Consider the following 20713-nt stretch of genomic DNA (forward strand, 5'->3'; position numbering starts at 1 on the left):
TGGATGGCGCACTGTCATGAAGGATCTGTGGATGGCGCACTGTCATGAAGGATCTGTGGATGGCGCACTGTCATGAAGGATCTGTGGATGACGCACTGTCATGAAGGATCTGTGGATGGCGCACTGTCATGAAGGATCTGTGGATGACACGGTGATTGTAACGCCCATCATCCTAAAGAATACACTGATGTACTGTACATTGGTGTATTCTCAAGGAGAAGGGGAGTTAGTCATATTTAATATAAACACAGTCCAGGGACTGTTCTGTAATTGGCATATGACTATAACCCCCCTCATCTATAGGAATCCAACCATGTACTGCAGTATATGAGTGGATTCCTATGGATGAGGGGGGTTATAGTCTTATTTAATATTAACTCATGCTAATTACAGAACATTCCCTGGACAGTGTTTATATTAAATATTACTATAACTCCCCTCTTCCATAGGAATCCACTCATAAACTGCAGTATATGAGTAGATACCTATGGATGAGGGGGTTATAGTAATTTATGATACACATTTATAGCCCCTGTGCTGGACTCGCCCAGGGACTAGATCTAAAACCGCTGTAAACAGCAGGAGCAGAGCTGGTACAGCGGGAGATAGCAAGGAGTCTGATTGATGGAGGTGTGAGTAGCGGGATACACTCCCCACCAATCGACTGAATGAAGCGCGGGCTCGCGGCAGTGGAGCGCAGTAAGTGAAGCCACCAGTCCACCCAAAGGTGGCCTCAGGAGCTCCTGGGTACGATGGATGTGCGGGCTGGCGGCATATAGAGCGCATTAAGTGAAGCCGCCAGCCCGCCCGTAGTGCGGACTGAAAGGGGTTTTCTCATTTCAGACAATGGGGGCATATTGCTAGGATATGCCCCCATTGTCTTATAGGTACTGGGACCCTAGTCATATGGCCCATTGTCTATGATGGGACTACAGTTTATTGGCAGGCTCTGGCTACTTTCACACCTGCGTTAGGTGCGGATCCGTCTGGTATCTGCACAGACGGATCCGCACCTATAATGCAAACGCTTGGATCCGTTTGCATTACCATGAACAAATAATAATAATAATAATATAAATATATATATATATTACAAACCGGATTCCAAAAAAGTTGGGACACTAAACAAATTGTGAATAAAAACTGAATGCAATGATGTGGAGATGGCAAATGTCAATATTTTATTTGTAATAGAACGTAGATGACAGATCAAACGTTTAATCTGAGTAAATGTATCATTTTAAAGGAAAAATACGTTGATTCCAATTTTCACGGTGTCAACAAATCCCCAAAAAGTTGGGACAAGTAGCAATTAGAGGCTGGAAAAAGTAAATTTGAGCATAACGAAAAGCTGGAAGACCAATTAACACTAATTAGGTCAATTGGCAACATGATTGGGTATAAAAAGAGCTTCTCAGAGTGGCAGTGTCTCTCAGAAGCCAAGATGGGTAGAGGATCACCAATTCCCACAATGTTGCGCAGAAAGATAGTAGAGCAATATCAGAAAGGTGTTACCCAGCGAAAAATTGCAAAGACTTTGTATCTATCATCATCAACTGTGCATAACATCATCCGAAGATTCAGAGAATCTGGAACAATCTCTGTGCGTAAGGGTCAAGGCCGTAAAACCATACTGGATGCCCGTGATCTCCGGGCCCTTAAACGACACTGCACCACAAACAGGAATGCTACTGTAAAGGAAATCGCAGAATGGGCTCAGGAATACTTCCAGAAACCATTGTCAGTGAACACAATCCACCGTGCCATCCGCCGTTGCCAGCTGAAACTCTACAGTGCAAAGAAGAAGCCATTTCTAAGCAAGATCCACAAGCTCAGGCGTTTTCACTGGGCCAGGGATCATTTAAAATGGAGTGTCGCAAAATGGAAGACTGTTCTGTGGTCAGACGAGTCACGATTCGAAGTTCTTTTTGGAAATCTGGGACGCCATGTCATCCGGACCAAAGAGGAGAAGGACAACCCAAGTTGTTATCAACGCTCAGTTCGGAAGCCTGCATCTCTGATGGTATGGGGTTGCATGAGTGCGTGTGGCATGGGCAGCTTGCATGTCTGGAAAGGCACCATCAATGCAGAAAAATATATTCAGGTTCTAGAACATATGCTCCCATCCAGACGTCATCTCTTTCAGGGAAGACCCTGCATTTTTCAACAAGATAATGCCAGACCACATTCTGCATCAATCACAACATCATGGCTGCGTAGGAGAAGGATCCGGGTACTGAAATGGCCAGTCTGCAGTCCAGATCTTTCACCTATAGAGAACATTTGGCGCATCATAAAGAGGAAGGTGCAACAAAGAAGGCCCAAGACGATTGAACAGTTAGAGGCCTGTATTAGACAAGAATGGGAGAGCATTCCTATTTCTAAACTTGAGAAACTGGTCTCCTCGGTCCCCAGACGTCTGTTGAGTGTTGTAAGAAGAAGGGGAGATGCCACACAGTGGTGAAAATGGCCTTGTCCCAACTTTTTGGGGATTTGTTGACACCATGAAATTCTGATTCAACCTATTTTTCCCTTTTTAAAATGGTAAATTTTCTCAGTTTAAACTTTTGTTACGTGAATTATGTTCTATTCTGAATAAAATATTAGAAGTTGGCACCTCCACATCATTGCATTCAGTTTTTATTCACGATTTGTATAGTGTCCCAACTTTTTTGGAATCCGGTTTGTATATGTGTGTGTGTGTATATATGTATATGTGTGTGTATGTATATGTGTATATATATATATATATATATATATATATATATATATATATATATATATATATATATATATATGTGTATGTGTATATGTATGTGTATATATATATATATATATATATATATATATATATATATATATATATATATATATATATATAATGTATGTATATACACTCACCTAAAGAATTATTAGGAACACCTGTTCTATTTCTCTTTAATGCAATTATCTAGTCAACCAATCACATGGCAGTCGCTTCAATGCATTTAGGGGTGTGGTCCTGGTCAAGACAATCTCCTGAACGCCAAACTGAATGTCAGAATGGGAAAGAAAGGTGATTTAAGCAATTTTGAGCGTGGCATGGTTGTTGGTGCCAGACGGGCCGGTCTGAGTATTTCACAATCTGCTCAGTTACTGGGATTTTCATGCACAACCATTTCTAGGGTTTACAAAGAATGGTGTGAAAAGGAAAAAACATCCAGTATGCGGCAGTCCTGTGGGCAAAAATGCCTTGTGGATGCTAGAGGTCAGAGGAGAATGGGCCGACTGATTCAAGCTGATAGAAGAGCAACATTGACTGAAATAACCACTCGTTACAACCGAGGTATGCAGCAAAGCATTTGTGAAGCCACAACACGCACAACCTTGAGGCGGATGGGCTACAACAGCAGAAGACCCCACCGGGTACCACTCATCTCCACTACAAATAGGAAAAAGAGGCTACAATTTGCACGAGCTCACCAAAATTGGACTGTTGAAGACTGAAAAAATGTTGCCTGGTCTGATTAGTCTCTATTTCTGTTGAGACATTCAAATGGTAGAGTCCGAATTTGGCGTAAACAGAATGAGAACATGTATCCATCCTCTGATGGCTACTTCCAGCAGGATAATGCACCATGTCACAAAGCTCGAATCATTTCAAATTGGTTTCTTGAACATGACAATGAGTTCACTGTACTAAAATGGCCCCCACAGTCACCAGATCTCAACCCAATAGAGCATCTTTGGGATGTGGTGGAACGGTAGCTTCGTGCCCTGGATGTGCATCCCTCAAATCTCCATCAACTGCAAGATGCTATCCTAGCAATATGGGCCAACATTTCTAAAGAATGCTATCAGCACCTTGTTGAATCAATGCCACGTAGAATTAAGGCAGTTCTGAAGGCAAAAGGGGGTCCAACACCGTATTAGTATGGTGTTCCTATTAATTCTTTACGTGAGTGTGTATATACAGGTTCTTCTCAAAAAATTAGCATATTGTGATAAAGTTCATTATTTTCTGTAATGTACTGATAAACATTAGACTTTCATACATTTTAGATTCATTACACACAACTGAAGTAGTTCAAGCCTTTTCTTGTTTTAATATCGATTGATTTTGGCATACAGCTCATGAAAACCCAAAATTCCTATCTCCAAAAATTAGCATATCATGAAAAGGTTCTCTAAACGAGCTATTAACCTATTCATCTGAATCAGCTAATTAACTCTAAACACCTGCAAAAGATTCCTGAGGCTTTTAAAAACTCCCAGCCTGGTTCATTACTCAAAACCACAATCATGGGTAAGACTGCCGACCTGACTGCTGTCCAGAAGGCCATCATTGACACCCTCAAGCAAGAGGGTAAGACACAGAAAGAAGATTCTGAACGAATAGGCTGTTCCCAGAGTGCTGTATCAAGGCACCTCAGTGGGAAGTCTGTGGGAAGGAAAAAGTGTGGCAGAAAACGCTGCACAACGAGAAGAGGTGACCGGACCCTGAGGAAGATTGTGGAGAAGGACCGATTCCAGACCTTGGGGGACCTGCGGAAGCAGTGGACTGAGTCTGGAGGAAGACTGGGGAGAGGGAAATGCCAAAATGCCTGAAGTCCAGTGTCAAGTACCCACAGTCAGTGATGGTCTGGGGTGCCATGTCAGCTGCTGGTGTTGGTCCACTGTGTTTTATCAAGGGCAGGGACAATGCAGCTAGCTATCAGGAGATTTTGGAGCACTTCATGCTTCCATCTGCTGAAAAGCTTTATGGAGAGGAAGATTTCATTTTTCAGCACGACCTGGCACCTGCTCACAGTGCCAAAACCACTGGTAAATGGTTTACTGACCATGGTATTACTGTGCTCAATTGGCCTGCCAACTCTCCTGACCTGAACCCCATAGAGAATCTGTGGGATATTGGGAAGAGAAATTTAGAGACGCAAGACCCAACGCTCTGGAAGCATCCTGGGCCTCCATAACACCTCAGCAGTGCCACAGGCTGATTGCCTCCATGCCACGCCGCATTGAAGCAGTCATTTCTGCAAAAGGATTCCCGACCAAGTATTGAGTGCATAACTGAACTTAATTATTTGAAGGTTGACTTTTTTTGTATCAAAAACACTTTTCTTTTATTGGTCGGATGAAATATGCTATTTTTTGGAGATAGGAATTTTGGGTTTTCATGAGCTGTATGCCAAAATCATCAATATTAAAACAAGAAAAGGCTTGAACTACTTCAGTTGTATGTAATGAATCTAAAATATATGAAAGTCTAATGTTTATCAGTACATTACAGAAAATAATGAACTTTATCACAATATGCTAATTTTTTGAGAAGGACCTGTGTATGTGTGTATGTATGTGTATGTATGTGTGTGTGTATGTGTATGTATGTGTGTGTGTATGTATATGTGTGTGTGTATATATATATATATATATATATATATATATAATATGTGTATGTTTTTTTTAATATATATATATATATATATATATATATATATATATATATATATATTTTTTTTTTTTTTTTTTTGGTTCATGATTATGCAAACGGATCCTTTCACTGAAAGTCAATGGGAGGCGGATCCATTTTCAATTGCACGATATCCGTCCCCATTGACTTTCCGTTTGGCTCAGTTTCGTCAGACGGACATCAAAACGCTGCAAGCAGCATTTTGGTGTCCGCCTCCAGAGCGGAATGGAGGCTGAACGGAGGCAAACTGATGCGTTCTGAACGGATCCTTATCTATTCAGAATGCATTAGGGCTGAACGGATCAGTTTTGGGCCGCTTGTGAGAGCCCTGAAACGGATCTCACAAGCGGACCCAGAAACTAGCCTCAGGAGCTGTTAAGGAGAGCTCCTGAGCCACCTAATTTGCGTCATGTTCGTTTTAGAAGACGCAGTGACTCCCCCCCCCTTTGGAGGGAAAAAAAAGTACAGCTTATAAAATGATAAATACAGGTAAGTTTTTTTTTGATCGTTCAATATTACACTTTTTTGGGGCAAGGTGGCTGTTTTGGCAGTTTATTTTTATTAAGGCGTTCACCTGAGGGGGTAGGCCTTTTGATGTGTTTATTTTTATTTGATTTTTTTTATAGAGCCGCTCATTACAGACGCAGCGATATTTAATATGTCTATTCTAAAGTTAATTTTTATTTATTTTTTGTTAAAAAAGCCACTTTCCTATCATCAAGTTTTTCTTTTTTGTTTCCCTCTACTGTATTTTTATTTATTTTATTTTTTATAAAACTTTTTTTTTTTTAACCTATTTTACTTTTTTTTGCCCCGTTACAGGGACTTCAGCTTTCAGGGTCTTTAAAGCTTCCATACACAGTGGACCCTGAGGCCCGAGCTTGCCTTGGCAGCCATCGGCCCCCTGTCACTGCTGAGCAGGAGGCCGATGGAGAGCGAGCCTCCTCCTATGTTATCCTCTTATATGTCGTGGTCAAAGTTGATTGCGGCATATAGGGGGTAAATCCTCCGGCATCAGCGGTTACATCGATGATGGCAGACCAGTAGGGACCCAGCTGTCAGTCATAGCCGGATCCCTGCATTAATCATGTGTGCACAGCTCCTGTGCCTGCCAGATCATTATGACGTACTAGTACGTCAATTTGCGGGAAGTCTCTTCTTGCTGTGTACGTCATATGTCGCAAAGGGGTTAAAAAGGTATTCCGATGTTTATATATCTTTTTAATGTATTTAAAGTTTTGCTTAAAGGGGTTTTGTTACTTCAGCAAATAACATTTATTATGCAGGTAAAGTTAATACAAGGCATTTTCTAATGTAATGTTATCATCCATATTGCCTCCTTTACTGGCTGGATTCATTTTTCCATCACATTATACACTGCTCATTTCCATGGTTACGACTAGGGATCGACCGATTATCGGTTTTACCGATATTATCGGCCGATATTCAGGATTTTGACAGTTATCGGTATCGGCATCTATTTTGCCGATATACCGATAAAGTATTGGGAACACAGAACGCGCTGCTCTCAGCGCTCTCCGTGTTCCCTCAGCAGCACAGGGGAGAAGGAAGCAGTGTCTCCCTCCCCTGTGCTGCCGCTGCCGCCAATTAGAGGAGAGAGGACAAAAGAAGGGGAGGGGCTGTGGCCACCACTCCACCAATGAATATAAGTCTTTCATTAATTCATATACAGGAGGTGGGAGCTGGCTGCAGAATCGCATAGCCGGCTCCCGTCCTCTATGAGCGGTAGCTGCGATCTGCGGTAGTTAACACCTTAGGTGCTGCGGATCGAAGCTACCGCTCATAGAGGTCGGGAGCCGGCTATGTGATTCTGCAGCCAGCTCCCGCCTCCTGTATATGAATTAATGAGAGATTTCTCTTAGTTGGTGGCGCAGTGCGCCCCCCCAAGCCCCCCAGTATTAATCATTGGTGGCGCAGTGCGCCCCCCACCCCCACCCCAGTATTAAAAACATTGGTGGCGCAGTGCACCCCCCCACCCAAGCCCCACCCCCAGTATTAAAAACATTGGTGGCAGTGGCCACAGGATCCCCTCTCCCCTGCTCCTCCGATCGGAGCCCCAGCTGTGTAATCCTGGGGCTCCGATCAGTTACCATGGCAGCCAGGACGCTACTGAAGCCCTGGCTGCCATGTTCAGCTCTATTCTGCTGAAGTGACAAAAACCCACTTAAATACCTTTCTTATGTCAGTTTGTTGAACCCCCCCCCCTTCATTTGTACGGTAGAACATTTAGCCTATAAATCAGTCAGTCTTATGTAATGTATCCATTCCCTAACTGACCCATGCCATCAGTCATGTGACACCCCACTGATATTTCAGAAAGCAACATAGTTCCATGACATTTATGTGCTGGGTCAGCACATAGGACACTTCCAGGGGATAACTACTTGGGACTAATGGTGGAAAACATTGTGGCTAACTACTTCACAGTGTGTGTGGCAGCCTGCTTCCATGTTATTTGGAAAATCGCTGCCTGTCTCTAATCGATGGCATGTAAAAAAAAAAGTACTAACACAACACATACAGGGTAGTCCGGAAGAACTATGTCAGATGTGCTTCTACACGGACGCTGACTGACATGAAATACTGCTGCAGGTAGTAATACTGTATACACTAAAAGAACTGCACCTAATTTATCTAAATTTGGTGCAGATTGGTCCAGTTATTTGGCTGTGCATAAAGAACAGACAACAGAAATTCATTTATATAGACACGCTATAGTTTATTAACTTTGCATGTAATAAACCTTTCTTTTCCAGGTAGCAAGCGTATTGTGGATGTTATGGACGTTGGCACCCAAAAAGGAATAGAGATGACCATGGCACAGTGGGCAAAATACTATGAAACGCCTGATGAAGAGAGAGAGAAACTGTACAATGTCATAAGCCTTGAGTTCAGCCATACCAAGCTGGAAAACTTGGTTCAAAGGCCAGCCACGGTTAGCAGCATATCCCATATCCAGCTGTTCATAGCTTCTTTGGACTTTCCGTTATTATCACCTTGGCAAAAACCTTTAAGTGGTATCTGTTAGGCTACTTTCACACTTGCGTTCAGAGCGGGTCCGTCTGGTATCTGCACAGACAGATCTGCTCCTATAATGCAGACGTTTGGATCCGTTCAGAACGGATCCGTCTGCATTATAGTTTAGAAAAAATTCTAAGTGTGAAAGTAGTTCAGACGGATCCGTCCAGACTTTACATTGAAAGTCAATGGGGGACGGATCAGTTTGAAAATTGAGCCATATTGTGTCAACTTCAAACGGATCCGTCCCCATTGACTTACATTGTAAGTCTGGACGGATCCGTTTGCCTCTGCACGGCCAGGCGGACACCCGAACGCTGCAAGCTGCGTTCAGGTGTCCGCCTGCTGAGCGGAGCAGAGGCTGAACGCTGAGAGACTGATGCATTGTGAGCGGATCCGCATCCACTCACAATGCATTGGGGCAGTACGGATGCGTTTGGGGCCGCTTGTGAGAGCCTTCAAACGGAGCTCACAAGCGGAGCCCCGAACGCTAGTGTGGAAGTAGCCTTAGGTGTGCTGTTGCAGAAAGCGGCCATACACATTAGGTAGCTGTTGTCGACAGCTATTTTTCCTGATGCTAGAAATACCCCCCCCCCCCCCCCCCCCCCCACACACATGCATGCTCAGTTAAGAGGGAGAAGAAAATATGCTACTGCCAAACACCCCTGGTGGTGGTTTCTCTCTGTTGGTCATGATGAGATTCAACACACCTGACCCTTTACTCTGAAGGGTCTGGACACCACCATATGATACATTGCTGTCTGGTTTCGGACAGCATTCATCTAGTATGTGTGGCCATTTTTTTGAGGTTTCTAGTTGGTTCAAAAAGATAAAACGGAAAGATTGAAAAGTCCATTTACATTGTGAAAAGCTTCATGAGTGATTGAAATATAGAGGCCCCATGGGCATGCGCATTTAAATGATCTAAATAGGGAATCCATACTTGTAGAAACTATTTCAAAAGTCTGTTCCAAACTAAAGGGGAGAATTAGTCTTTGAAATCTCCTGCGCTGCCAGTGGATGCGATTCATTTATGACTAGGTGTAGAGGCATACTCTGACTGTCCATGCTCCAAAATGCAAGTAGATTTCTGTCTTAATTTGTGATAACAGGCACAAATGAAGACAAATGTGGTAGACCAGCTGGCCAGCCCATTCCCTACCATCACCACGCCACCTTGTCAGAAAGTTCAGAGGGCGGTGCAGAAATGTCACTTGTGCCAAAATTTGTCACAAGTGGCATTTCAAATTTCAAAAACACAAGGTTTTGCAACTTTTTTTATGCCAAAAAGAGGCACAAGGAAGGAAATCTCCCCCTAAGGCCCCTTTCGCGTGTGTGCGAATCCGGACCGATTCACTTGTGCGTTGCGTTAAAATCATAGCATGTTTTATATTCTGTGTTTTTCATGCAACGCAGGCCCCATAGAAGTAATGCAAGCAAGTGGGGATGCATCAGTGAAAAATGCATCGCATCCCCACTTGCTTGCCGATGCAATGTGTTTTTCACGCAGCCCCATTCACTTTTATGGGGTCAGCGTTGCGTGAAAAACGCAGAATATAGAACATGCTACGATTTTAACGCAACGCACAAGTGATGCGTGAAAAACAATGATAATGTACACAGACCCATTGAAATGAATGGGTCTACTTTCACACTGGCGTTTTGGCTTTCAGTTTGTGAGATCCGTTCAGGGCTCTCACAAGCGGTCCAAAACGGTTCAGTTTGCATTCTGAATGGAAAGCGATCCGCTCAGAATGCATCAGTTTGCCACCGTTCAGCCTTCATTTTACTTTGGAGACTGACGCCAAACGGATCCGTCCTGCCACACAATGTAAGTCAATGGGGACAGATCCGTTTTCACTGACACAATCTGGTATAATAGAAAACGGATCCGTCCTCCATTGACTTTCAATGGTGTTCAAGACTGATCCGTCTTGGCTATGTTACAGATAATACAAACGGATCCAATCTGAACGGATGCAGACGGTTGTATTATCTGAACGGATCCGTCCATGTGAAAGTAGCCTAAGAGATGTTATTTGTAAACATTCAGTTTTCTATCATGCGCATAAAAAACGCATCAATGCGATAAAAACGAAACAACTGAACGCAATCGCAAACAAAAACATGCTTGCAGAATGGTGCGAGTTTTCCTGAACGCATCCGGACCTAATCCTTATTGTTCGTGTGCAAGAAGTCTAAGTGTTAATAGCCATCCTTTATGCCTTCCATTGCCTACTTAGAGTTGTTGCCTTCATTCTTTCATATTTTCATCGGTCACTCATAATTTCTTAGTACTTGTTTTTTCCTTCTGTTCTTTGACTATTGCTTTACACATTATTCATTCTTCCTGCCTCTTCTCCAGTCTCCTTGTATTTCTTTTCCTCAGCCTGTCAAGCTTCTCCTAATTGTGTCACATTTTGTGTTTTATTCTAAACAGGTAGATCAAATAGATTGGGTTGATAACATCTGGCCCAGACACTTAAAAGAGCGGCAGACTGAATCCACAAACTCCATACAGGAAATGCAGTACCCCAAAGTACAGAAGTGAGTGCTAGCTAGGTGTTGTAGGTAGTGACTTATAAAATGATTTCTAAATGTGACACCCTGAGCATGCTACAAGTTGGGAAAAAAAATATGCTGAGGGACTAAAACACTAGTAAATGGTCTTAAAACGACACTACAAAAAGTAATTTTATCTTTTCCTATTGACCAACATGTAACATATAGCTTTAGTTTTTGGTTATTTTCCATTTTAGTTTTTTACTCCCTGCCTTCCCAGAGCTGTAAACCTTTTTTTTATCTTTCTTCACATAGTTGTATGAGGGCTTATTTTTGGCTGGATAAGTTGTACTTTCTAATGGCGTTGTTTTTTATTGCATGCGATTGTAGTGGGAAGCTGGAAATAAAACGCAATCACACCATTGTGTGATGGCGAATTGGCTATTTTGATATTTTTTAAAACTTATTTACGTTCACTGTACAGGATAAATGTTTTTAATATTTTAACAGTACAGTCATTTTGGGATGCGGCTTTGCCTATGATTGCTTTTTTTTTTTTTTTTGTATGGGGAAAAAGCAATGTAAATTTTGATATATTTTTTGATACTTTTTTTTTTTAAACACCTAATTCCCTCTTGGGGACTTGATCATATGATTGCTTCTCCTTTAGAATGCAATGATTTGACATTACACTGTGTTCCTATGCCCATAGTTACATCGCTGTGACAGGCCACAGATCCATTTTTTTATTTATTTTATTTTTTATTTTTTTATTATCATCTCCCTGGAAAACCTCTTCTAATGGTCAGATGTGGTTAAAAAGTAAACTGGAGGACCTCACTGGTGATTTCTGTAACAGCCGGGGGAATCCAAAATATCTTCTAACCTGGAAGATGATGGGAGTGTCACATGGAAAAGCATTTTGCTGCATGTAGATTATTTAGTATTATTGTGCTTCAGTAACATGCCCCTCTGTCTATTACAGGTACTGCCTTATGAGTGTAAGGGGCTGTTACACTGATTTCCATGTAGACTTTGGAGGTACTTCTGTATGGTACCACATCCTGCGAGGAGGCAAGGTCCGTGTGTCACTTTGTTTTAGTCAATGTTCAGTATGTACTAATATTACTACAACGTGATTGTAAGTGGGATATATATATATATATATATATATATATATATATATATATATATATATATATATATATATATATATATATATATATATAATTACAGTGCTGCCCATAATTATTCATACCCCTGGCAAATTTTGACTTAGTTATTTTTATTCAACCAGCAAGTAATTTTTTGACCGGAAATGACACATAGGTGTCTATTAAAAGATAATAAGACGATGTACAAGAGGCATTATTGTGGAAAAAAAAAACATTTCTCAGCTTTTATTTACATTTGAGCAAAAAATGTCCAATCCAAAATTATTCATACCCTTCTCAAACTGTCACAGTCTGTGGGAAAATCAAATGTTCTATACCATTCCAAATAGTCCAAGCTGTTCTAAAGCATCCTAATTACCCGGATTAATTGAGAACAGCTGTTTTAATCAACTCAACAGGTGAAAAACAGCAGCTCTCTGCAGTTGGTTTGTGGACAGTCATGGCTAAGACAAAAGAGGCTCAGTGAGGACCCGCGGCTGCGCATTGTGGCTGCTCACAAGTCAGGGAAGGGCTACAAGGCCATTTCTAAATGTTTTCAAGTTCCAGTGGCTACAGTGCTAAGTATTATAAAAAAATACAAGATGTTCCGCACTGTGGAAAATCTCAGAGGACGTGGTCAGAAGCCAAAAGTGACACCTGTGCTGGCCAGAAGGATAGTTAGAGAAGTGAAAAAGAATCCAAGGATCACCACCAAGGCCATCCTGGTAAATCTGGGCTCTGCTGGTGGCAATGTCTCAAGGCAGACAATCCAACGGACACTGCACACTGCTGGGTTCCACTTCTCCAGATAAGGCACACAAAAGCTCGCTTGACCTTTGCAAAAGCTCATCTGGACAAAGAAGAAGACTTCTGGTCTTCTGTGTTATGGTCAGATGAAAGAAATATTTAATTGTTTGGTCACAATGATGTTTCCTTCATTTGGAGTAAGAAAGGAGAAGCCTTTAACCCAAAGAACACCAACCCCACTGTCAAACATGGTGGTGGGAACCTAATGCTTTGGGGGTGTTTTTCAGCCAATGGACCAGGGAACCTAATCACAGTAAACGGCACCATGAAAAAAGAGCAATACATGAGGATTCTCAACGACAACATCAGGCAGTCTGCAGAGAAACTTGGCCTTAGGCACCAGTGGACATTTCAGCATGACAATGACCCAAAACACACAGAAAAAGTGGTGAAGAAATGGTTAGGAGACAACAACATTAACGTTTTGGAGTGGCCCAGCCAGAGTTCAAACTTGAATCCAATTGAGAATCTGTGGAGGGAGCTAAAGATCAGGGTGATGGCAAGAAGACCAAACCTGAAAGATTTGGAGCTCATTGCTAAAGATGAATGGGCAAAAATACCTGTGGAGACATGCAAAAAGCTGGTCTGCAATTATAGGAAGCGTTTGATTGCTGTAATAGCCAATAAAGGCTTTTCTATTGATTATTGAGAAGGGTATGAATAATTTTGGACTGAACACTTTTTGCTCAAATGTAAATAAAAGCTGAGAATTTTTTTTACCCACAATAATGCCTCTTGTACATCGTCTTATTATCTTTTGGGAGACACCCTTGTCATTTCCCGTCAAAAAATTACTTGCTGGTTGAAAAAAAGGAACTTTAAGTCAAAATTTGCCAGGGCTCACATATGCCCCTTTCATGGTACAACACTGAGGATATGCCCAGGGTGTGGAAATTAAAAAAAAAACTACTTGTCGGAGGACTAAAGCGGGGACTCAATCTACTTGTCCTGATACAAATTTTTTTTTTAAATCAAGACCATATTTCAATGCACCGCCACGCTTCCTTATGCAGGGAGGTGGCTGGCTTGCGTTCTAGCCTTTTGTGGTGTGAAATGACTCTAAGTTTAGTCCTCGTTCACATCAGATGATTCTATCCAGAATGCACTACATCACGGCCGGCTCACTATGTTGTGGGGCAAGAGGTGGCGTGACGATCCATTGAAGTAAATGGCACCGTAGCCATAGCCGCAGGCGATCGGATGCATGGGATCGCAAGGCACAATTATGCCTGAGGTCCGGTCAAAATGCTGCTTGCATAATGTGCCGTGCAGCCGATCGCATTGCAGCCATTGGGCATGGTTATGGTGCCAATCACTTCAACAGACCACTACGCCCCCTCCTGCCCCACAATATAGTTAGCCAGCCGCAATGCAATGCGGTGCAGTGCATTCTGGACAGAATCAGGCCGGAACGCACTGCCTGGTGTGAACGAGGCCTTAATGTGATCACAGCAATTAGTTTAGTGCACACTCTTGCTCTTAGGACATTACTACCCGTACCTCTAGGAAAATTAGCTGCTGATGTGGCATGGAAAGGACCCCCCTCATCTTCCCAGTTTGACAACACCTGCAGAAAGGGCGTCTTCTGAGGGATGCTGGCAGAGTTGAGAGTTCTATCAATGCCCCTGGCTCTGTAACGGCTCTGTCACTGATCCTCCCCCCGAGCCGGAGACGTGACAGATCCTTTCATTGCGCCACCCCTCCAGCTCTGTAATTTCTTCTTCCCCACGCTATTACTACAACCCGAACCCCCCCCCCCCCCCGCCGCTCTGTCACGGCGGCTGCGTCACTGCTCAACGCCCACTGCTCGGTCACCGCTACTCCACGCCCTCAGCTAGTTGCCGATCCACTGATCCGGTAAACAAAGCCATCTCAGCCCTGCTACTTGCCCGCAGAAGTGCTAAGCTACTGAACAAACTACCTGCCCGGCGCTCGAAACTGCATGTCCCTGGCGTCGGGCGATACGATTTCCACACCCCTGTATGACACTTTGATACAATGTAAAGTAGTCAGTATACAGCTTGTATAACAATGTAACTTTGGTGTGCCCTCAAAATAACTCAGCACATAGCCAGTAATGTCTAAACCGCTGGCAACAAAAGTGTCAATATTTTGTGTGACCACCATTACTTTCCACCACTGCCTTAACTCTTTTGGGCATAGAGTTCACTAGAGCTCCACAGGTTGCCACTGGAATCCTCTTCCACTTCTCTATGACGACATCACGGAGCTGGTGAATGTTAGAGACCTTGCTCTCCTCCACCTTCCGTTGGCGGACGCCCCATAGATGCTTAATAGGGTTTAGGTCTGTAGACATGCTTGGACAGTCCAGCACCTTTTTTTAAAATTAAAAGTTTTATTTACCCATGTGGACGAGACGTTTCGGCTCAAACATTAAAGCTTGAGAAAGGTTCTAGCGTTTGAGCCAAAACTCCTCTCTTTTTAATTTTATACTTCATGAGAGTGCTGCTGGATTTATTTATTTATTTTTTGTTTCTTCCTAAGCCGGAAACGGTAATCTGCTCCTCTACTGGAACAGATTACCAGATTTACCGAACCCAGATGTGAACCTAGCCTTAAAGGGTTTCTATCACTTCGTATGACATAATTAGCTGTGAGACACTAGTGATCTGCTAGTGTCTGCTCTGGCCAACCATCCTACTATAATCACTTGTGGGGCAGCGGTTTTGCTAAAAAACTAACTTTTATAAATATGCTAATGAGCCTCTAGGTGCTATGTGGGCGTCATTAGCACCTAGAGGCTCCGTCTACCTTCATACACAGCCGCCGCCCAGCGCGTCCCTCCAGCCCGCCCATGTCCTCCTCCGTGTGACGCAGCGGACGAGTTCTCGCGCATGCGCCGTGCGCGGCTGTATTCGGCGCATTTGAGATCTCAGCTCGGAGCGGTCAGACATTCAATGCGCATGCGCGGCTGTATTCGGCGCATGCGCATTGAATGTCTGACCACTCCGAGCTGAGATCTCAAATGCGCCGAATACAGCCGCGCACGGCGCATGCGCGAGAACTCGTCCGCTGCGTCACACGGATAAGGACATGGGCGGGCTGGAGGGACGCGCTGGGCGGCGGCTGTGTATGAAGGTAGACGGAGCCTCTAGGTGCTAATGACGCCCACATAGCACCTAGAGGCTCATTAGCATATTTATAAAAGTTAGTTTTTTAGCAAAACCGCTGCCCCACAAGTGATTATAGTAGGATGGTTGGCCAGAGCAGACACTAGCAGATCGCTAGAGTCTGAGAGCTAATTATGTCATACGAAGTGATAGAAACCCTTTAAACAAGTTTGTAATGTAAAATATTCCCTCCTGCTTCTCTTGGTTGTGCAGTTTTCGTTAGTCTTCTCTTGTTATGAGCAGTCCTGTTCAGTTCTGCGCATATTCAGAAGGAAGCCTTTGAACAAGCTCATTGCTGTACATATTCAGCTGAGTCCATAGATTTCTCTTGGCTCCACTGATTTTAATGGAAGACTTAGAAATGAATGGCAAGCCAGGGATATAAGGAAATGCTGAGAAATTGTAAGTCCATACTGACTCGGGGCATACGGTCCGGTCACATGCACTCCAGATCTAAACTGGTAAGTGGACGGCACCTCTAGGGAGAGGATGTCATAATTTTTTTTTTATAAAAGGCATAGTTGAAATTTTATTTCTAAAACAAAAATACATTCCAGGCGCCAGTTTTTAGACAAAAAAGCCTAATGGTAAAACCCCTTTAACAGATATACTATTTTTAATTACACTTGAGATGTACTTTATTTTACTGACTTGTTCAATACTGGCTAAGTACTACATCTGAAAAAATGCAGATTCACAATTTCTTTTGCAGATGTTGATCCAACTGTTGGTGAACTACCTGTATCATCAACCGCAAACCTTTATATTGTGCTTTTTCTCACAAGGCACTTGAAGCGCAGATAAATTGTAAAATGATGGACTAAATGTGAATTCCTCTGTGGTTTCTTCCTGTAGGTCTTCTGGCTGATACCACCTACGGACCAGAATCTAGAAATGTATGAGAATTGGCTGCTTTCTGGGAAACAAGGGGACATCTTTCTTGGGGACAGAGTAACAGACTGTCAGTGTGTTGAACTAAAGCAAGGCTACACATTTGTTATCCCTTCAGGTATTACCTGTAGATAGTGCTCCATGTTCTTTTCTGATACTTGGTGAATAATAGTTTCTTTGTATATAATCTTATACTGGGTGACTCAAAAAGAATGGCACAAAATTAAAGCTATGGTATTCATAGCCGAGAGAACATAACACAAATTTATTAACAAGAAATGTCACACTATTGGATGGGTCATCAGTATTAAAATCTCGGACAACCCTTTTAACTGCCTATTTCCATGGCTTCCAAACATGGCTAGTCACTGCTGCACCTGAAGTGGGAGTCTAGCAGAGATTTCTTCTTTAGTTACTGTTGCATATGTTTTCTGTTGACAAATAAATTGGCTGCCTTAAGGTTTCACATGGTTAACCCCTTAGTGGCCACCATTACGCCTTTTTACAGTGGTTACTAAGGGGCCTTATGCTGGGCCACCTTCCATGCAGCAGAGAGCAGGGGCAAAGCAGTAACATGTGAGCGGCACTTCTGCTCTAATGGCCTGGACCAGCAGGAGCGCCAATCCAGCCTGTTTAACCCCTTACATGCTATTCCATCCGGCATGTAAGCAGTTACAGAGGGAGTGGACTCCCTCTGTCTCCCATCAGCACTTCACGAATAAGATCAGTTTAGGCAGACCGGGGCGTAGTGAAGGCCCCAGACCTGCCTCCATCGTGTCCCAGCAGGCCATGCTTCTCTGGCGTAGCCTGCTAGTGAATGTCAGTATAGCACTTTAGACATTAAAGGGGATTTCCTATTATTTTTATTTTTGATTATTTTTTTATTTTTATACTGATGACCTATTTTAAGGATAGGTCATCAGTATCTGATCGGTGGGGGTCTGACACCTGCCGATCAGCTGTTTGAGAATGCACCGGCACTCCTATGAGCGCCATGGCTTTTCTCTGCCGTTCCTAGGCCGAGTGATGACACGTTCATGTCTTATGTGGCCTAGGTGGGATACGAAGCAACCACTGTACAATGTAATGCTCTGTGTTTAGTGAGCAGAGAGAAGGCCCAGGTGTTGGACCCCCACCAATCGGAAACTGATGATGACCTATCGTCTGACTAGGTCATTTAAAAAAATATAAGAAAACCCTTTTAACCCCTTCGCTACCAGTGCCGTACATGTACGGTGATGGACAAACGTGGCGCCTGGCCGGCGGGTCTCCGCTGTTTCAAACGGATCACGGTAATTAAAGCCTTTAGATGCAGTGATCAAGTGAGATCAGAGTATCTAAAGGTTAGAAAATAGCGCTGGCTTGGCTATTTCCATTGGCCCCATAGAAATTAATGGGAGCGTTGGCCGCACAAGCGCGGTGTGCTCCCATCAACTTCTGTGGGGAGGGCGCTTGGCAGTGGCTGGATCCCGTAAAACTCTGGGTCCTCCGGCCACTATTTTCCCCTCTCTGTTCTCAGCGGGACCCGCACCTGTCTGACAATTGGAGCATATCCTCGCGATATGCCCCCATTTTCTGAGTTGGGAATACAGGGCGGGTCACAGGTTAAAGTACATTTTTATTATATGGCATCTACGTATTCCTCTGTGTAGTCTCCTTGTTCCAAGGAACAATTTTATAGGAAGCCAGTCAAATTATTATGAAATGGTCTTGCCTCAAAGAACAGGACTAGACCATAAAAATATATCTGCAAAAAAAAGGGGGTTAGTCAGCACCTCCCAGTGCGCAGATGCACGCTGCCATGGCAAGGACCTAGAGGAACAAAGAGACAATGCAGTAGCACCCTGCAAATCAGATAAAGTACAACAATGCCATAGTCACAAATATTATAGTGCTAATGCTACGCTTATTTATAAAGTGAGATGCTTGGCCAATGCATTTTGTACAAAACCATCTGAGCTCGTCTGCCGTACGTCAAGGCGATCTCTGTTAGACGGGTCCTAACACTAAATACTACCTGTTATGCGCCATAATATTCAGGGAGTGTTGGATCCACATGCATGCTGGATCCACTCTGCCTTTACAATGCTGGAGATGTGGCACTCCTGATTAGCCTGTCTGCCCTATAGGCTGATTTTAATTAGTTTCAGTATAAAGCTGTAGCCTGCTCTCACTACATTCATTGGAAGCTGTCTGGCACAAGGAAAGGTATAGAGTGGCCTCGGCATGCATGTTGGTACCTGCATCCCTTGTAATGGAGGCCATTATGGCACCAAAAATGGTAAAAGGCAGAGTGGATCCAGCATGCATGTGGATCCAACACTCCCTGAATTTTATGGCGCATAACAGGTAGTATTTAGTGTTAGGACCCGTCTAACAGAGATCGCCTTGACGTATGGCAGACGGGCTCAGATGGCTTTGTACAAAATGCATTGGCCAAGCATCTCACTTTATAAATAAGCGTAGCATTAGCACTATAATTTTTGTGACTATGGCATTGTTGTACTTTATCTTATTTGCAGGGTGCTGCTGCATTGTCTCTTTTTTTCCTATAAAAATATATGTTGTCTTGGTCAGGTAACTGTGATAAGTGCCAGCCATTCATATGCCATAGTGCTTTTATATCCGATTTTTTTTTATTTATTTTATTTTTGTAGATAATTTAAAGGGTACCTCCAATTCTATAGAACAGGGATGCTCAACCTGCGGCCCTCCAGCTGTTGTAAAACTACAAGTCCCACCATGCCATTCTGTAGGTTGATAACTGTAGGCTGTCCGGGAATGATGGAAGTTGTAGTTTTTCAACAGCTGGAGGGCCGCGGGTTGAGCATGCCTGCTATAGAAGAAAGACTGTAGTGCAGGATTATCTATATCAATTGATTTTTTTTCTCTTGAATGCATTGGGGGACACAGCACCATGGGTATATATCTAGCTGCCACTAGGAGGCTGACGCTAGAAGTAAAAAGGGTTGGCTCCTCCTATCTGGGCTATACCCACTGCAAATGTAGGAGCAAACCATTTTTTTTCTAGTGTCTATAGGAGGCAGACACGACCTGCTTTTTTTCCTTCAGGTCTTGCTGCTATTTTATTTTTTCTCCTGCTGCAGGGGGTGCTCCATCGTGGGTTGCCACTTTAGTTGCACCCTCTGCGGGCGCGTACTTTAGTACCGCTGGTCACCCAGTCCCCATTACTGCCGCCGCAGTGGCTTGCCAGCATTCCCACGGGCCCCGTGTTGAGTCTGCTGATGGGGTTACCCTGCTGCGCCTGAAGACGTCAGAGGGTAAGTACAGCTTCCCCTCTCCCCCCTATGGACCACTGATCCCAGGGGGTGGCATCTACCTTGGCCAGGGCGTCTGTTCATGGGGCTCAGGGACGCATGTGCTGGACATATAGGCCTGCAATCCTGCCTCCTGGTCGGACCCCTTTTTCTTTGTTGTCTCTTGGGTGCCGCTTCCTCGCTGGGGTCCTCATCTTTCATCCCCCCCCACTTGTGTGCTGCCGCCGGGGCTCCGGTCCGGCCGCTTCTATCTAATTTAGTCCCCGGCTTTTCGGCCCGCTAGGCTTCGCCCTTTTTTTCTACCCAGGCTTCGGCTTGACTTTTCCTCTTACTGGGAGGGACCTCCTGCCTAGCTCCTATCACGGCTAGGCGCAGTCTTTTCCTCTGGAGGGGCGGTTTCTTCTGCTGCTGAGGAGAAGAGGCCCCATCTTGCAGCTAAGGGCCTGATCGCCATTCAGAGTT

At 43.7% G+C, this 20713-nt stretch overlaps 1 protein-coding gene across 1 annotated transcript in view; it reads left to right on the plus strand.

Annotated features, from left to right (window-relative positions):
- The window catches only part of LOC121003263 (lysine-specific demethylase 2A-like), a 203028-nt gene that overhangs the window by 39643 nt on the left and 142672 nt on the right, over window positions 1-20713 (plus strand). The window contains exons 6-9 of the mRNA XM_040434964.1: window positions 8227-8405; window positions 10929-11035; window positions 11976-12069; window positions 16938-17091. Of these exons, the coding sequence (XP_040290898.1) occupies window positions 8227-8405; window positions 10929-11035; window positions 11976-12069; window positions 16938-17091 (534 nt within the window). The remainder of the gene's footprint in view (window positions 1-8226; window positions 8406-10928; window positions 11036-11975; window positions 12070-16937; window positions 17092-20713) is intronic.

Source organism: Bufo bufo, chromosome 6 (genome assembly GCF_905171765.1).
Source record: "Bufo bufo chromosome 6, aBufBuf1.1, whole genome shotgun sequence".
In the NCBI taxonomy this organism is placed as follows: Eukaryota; Metazoa; Chordata; class Amphibia; order Anura; family Bufonidae; genus Bufo; species Bufo bufo.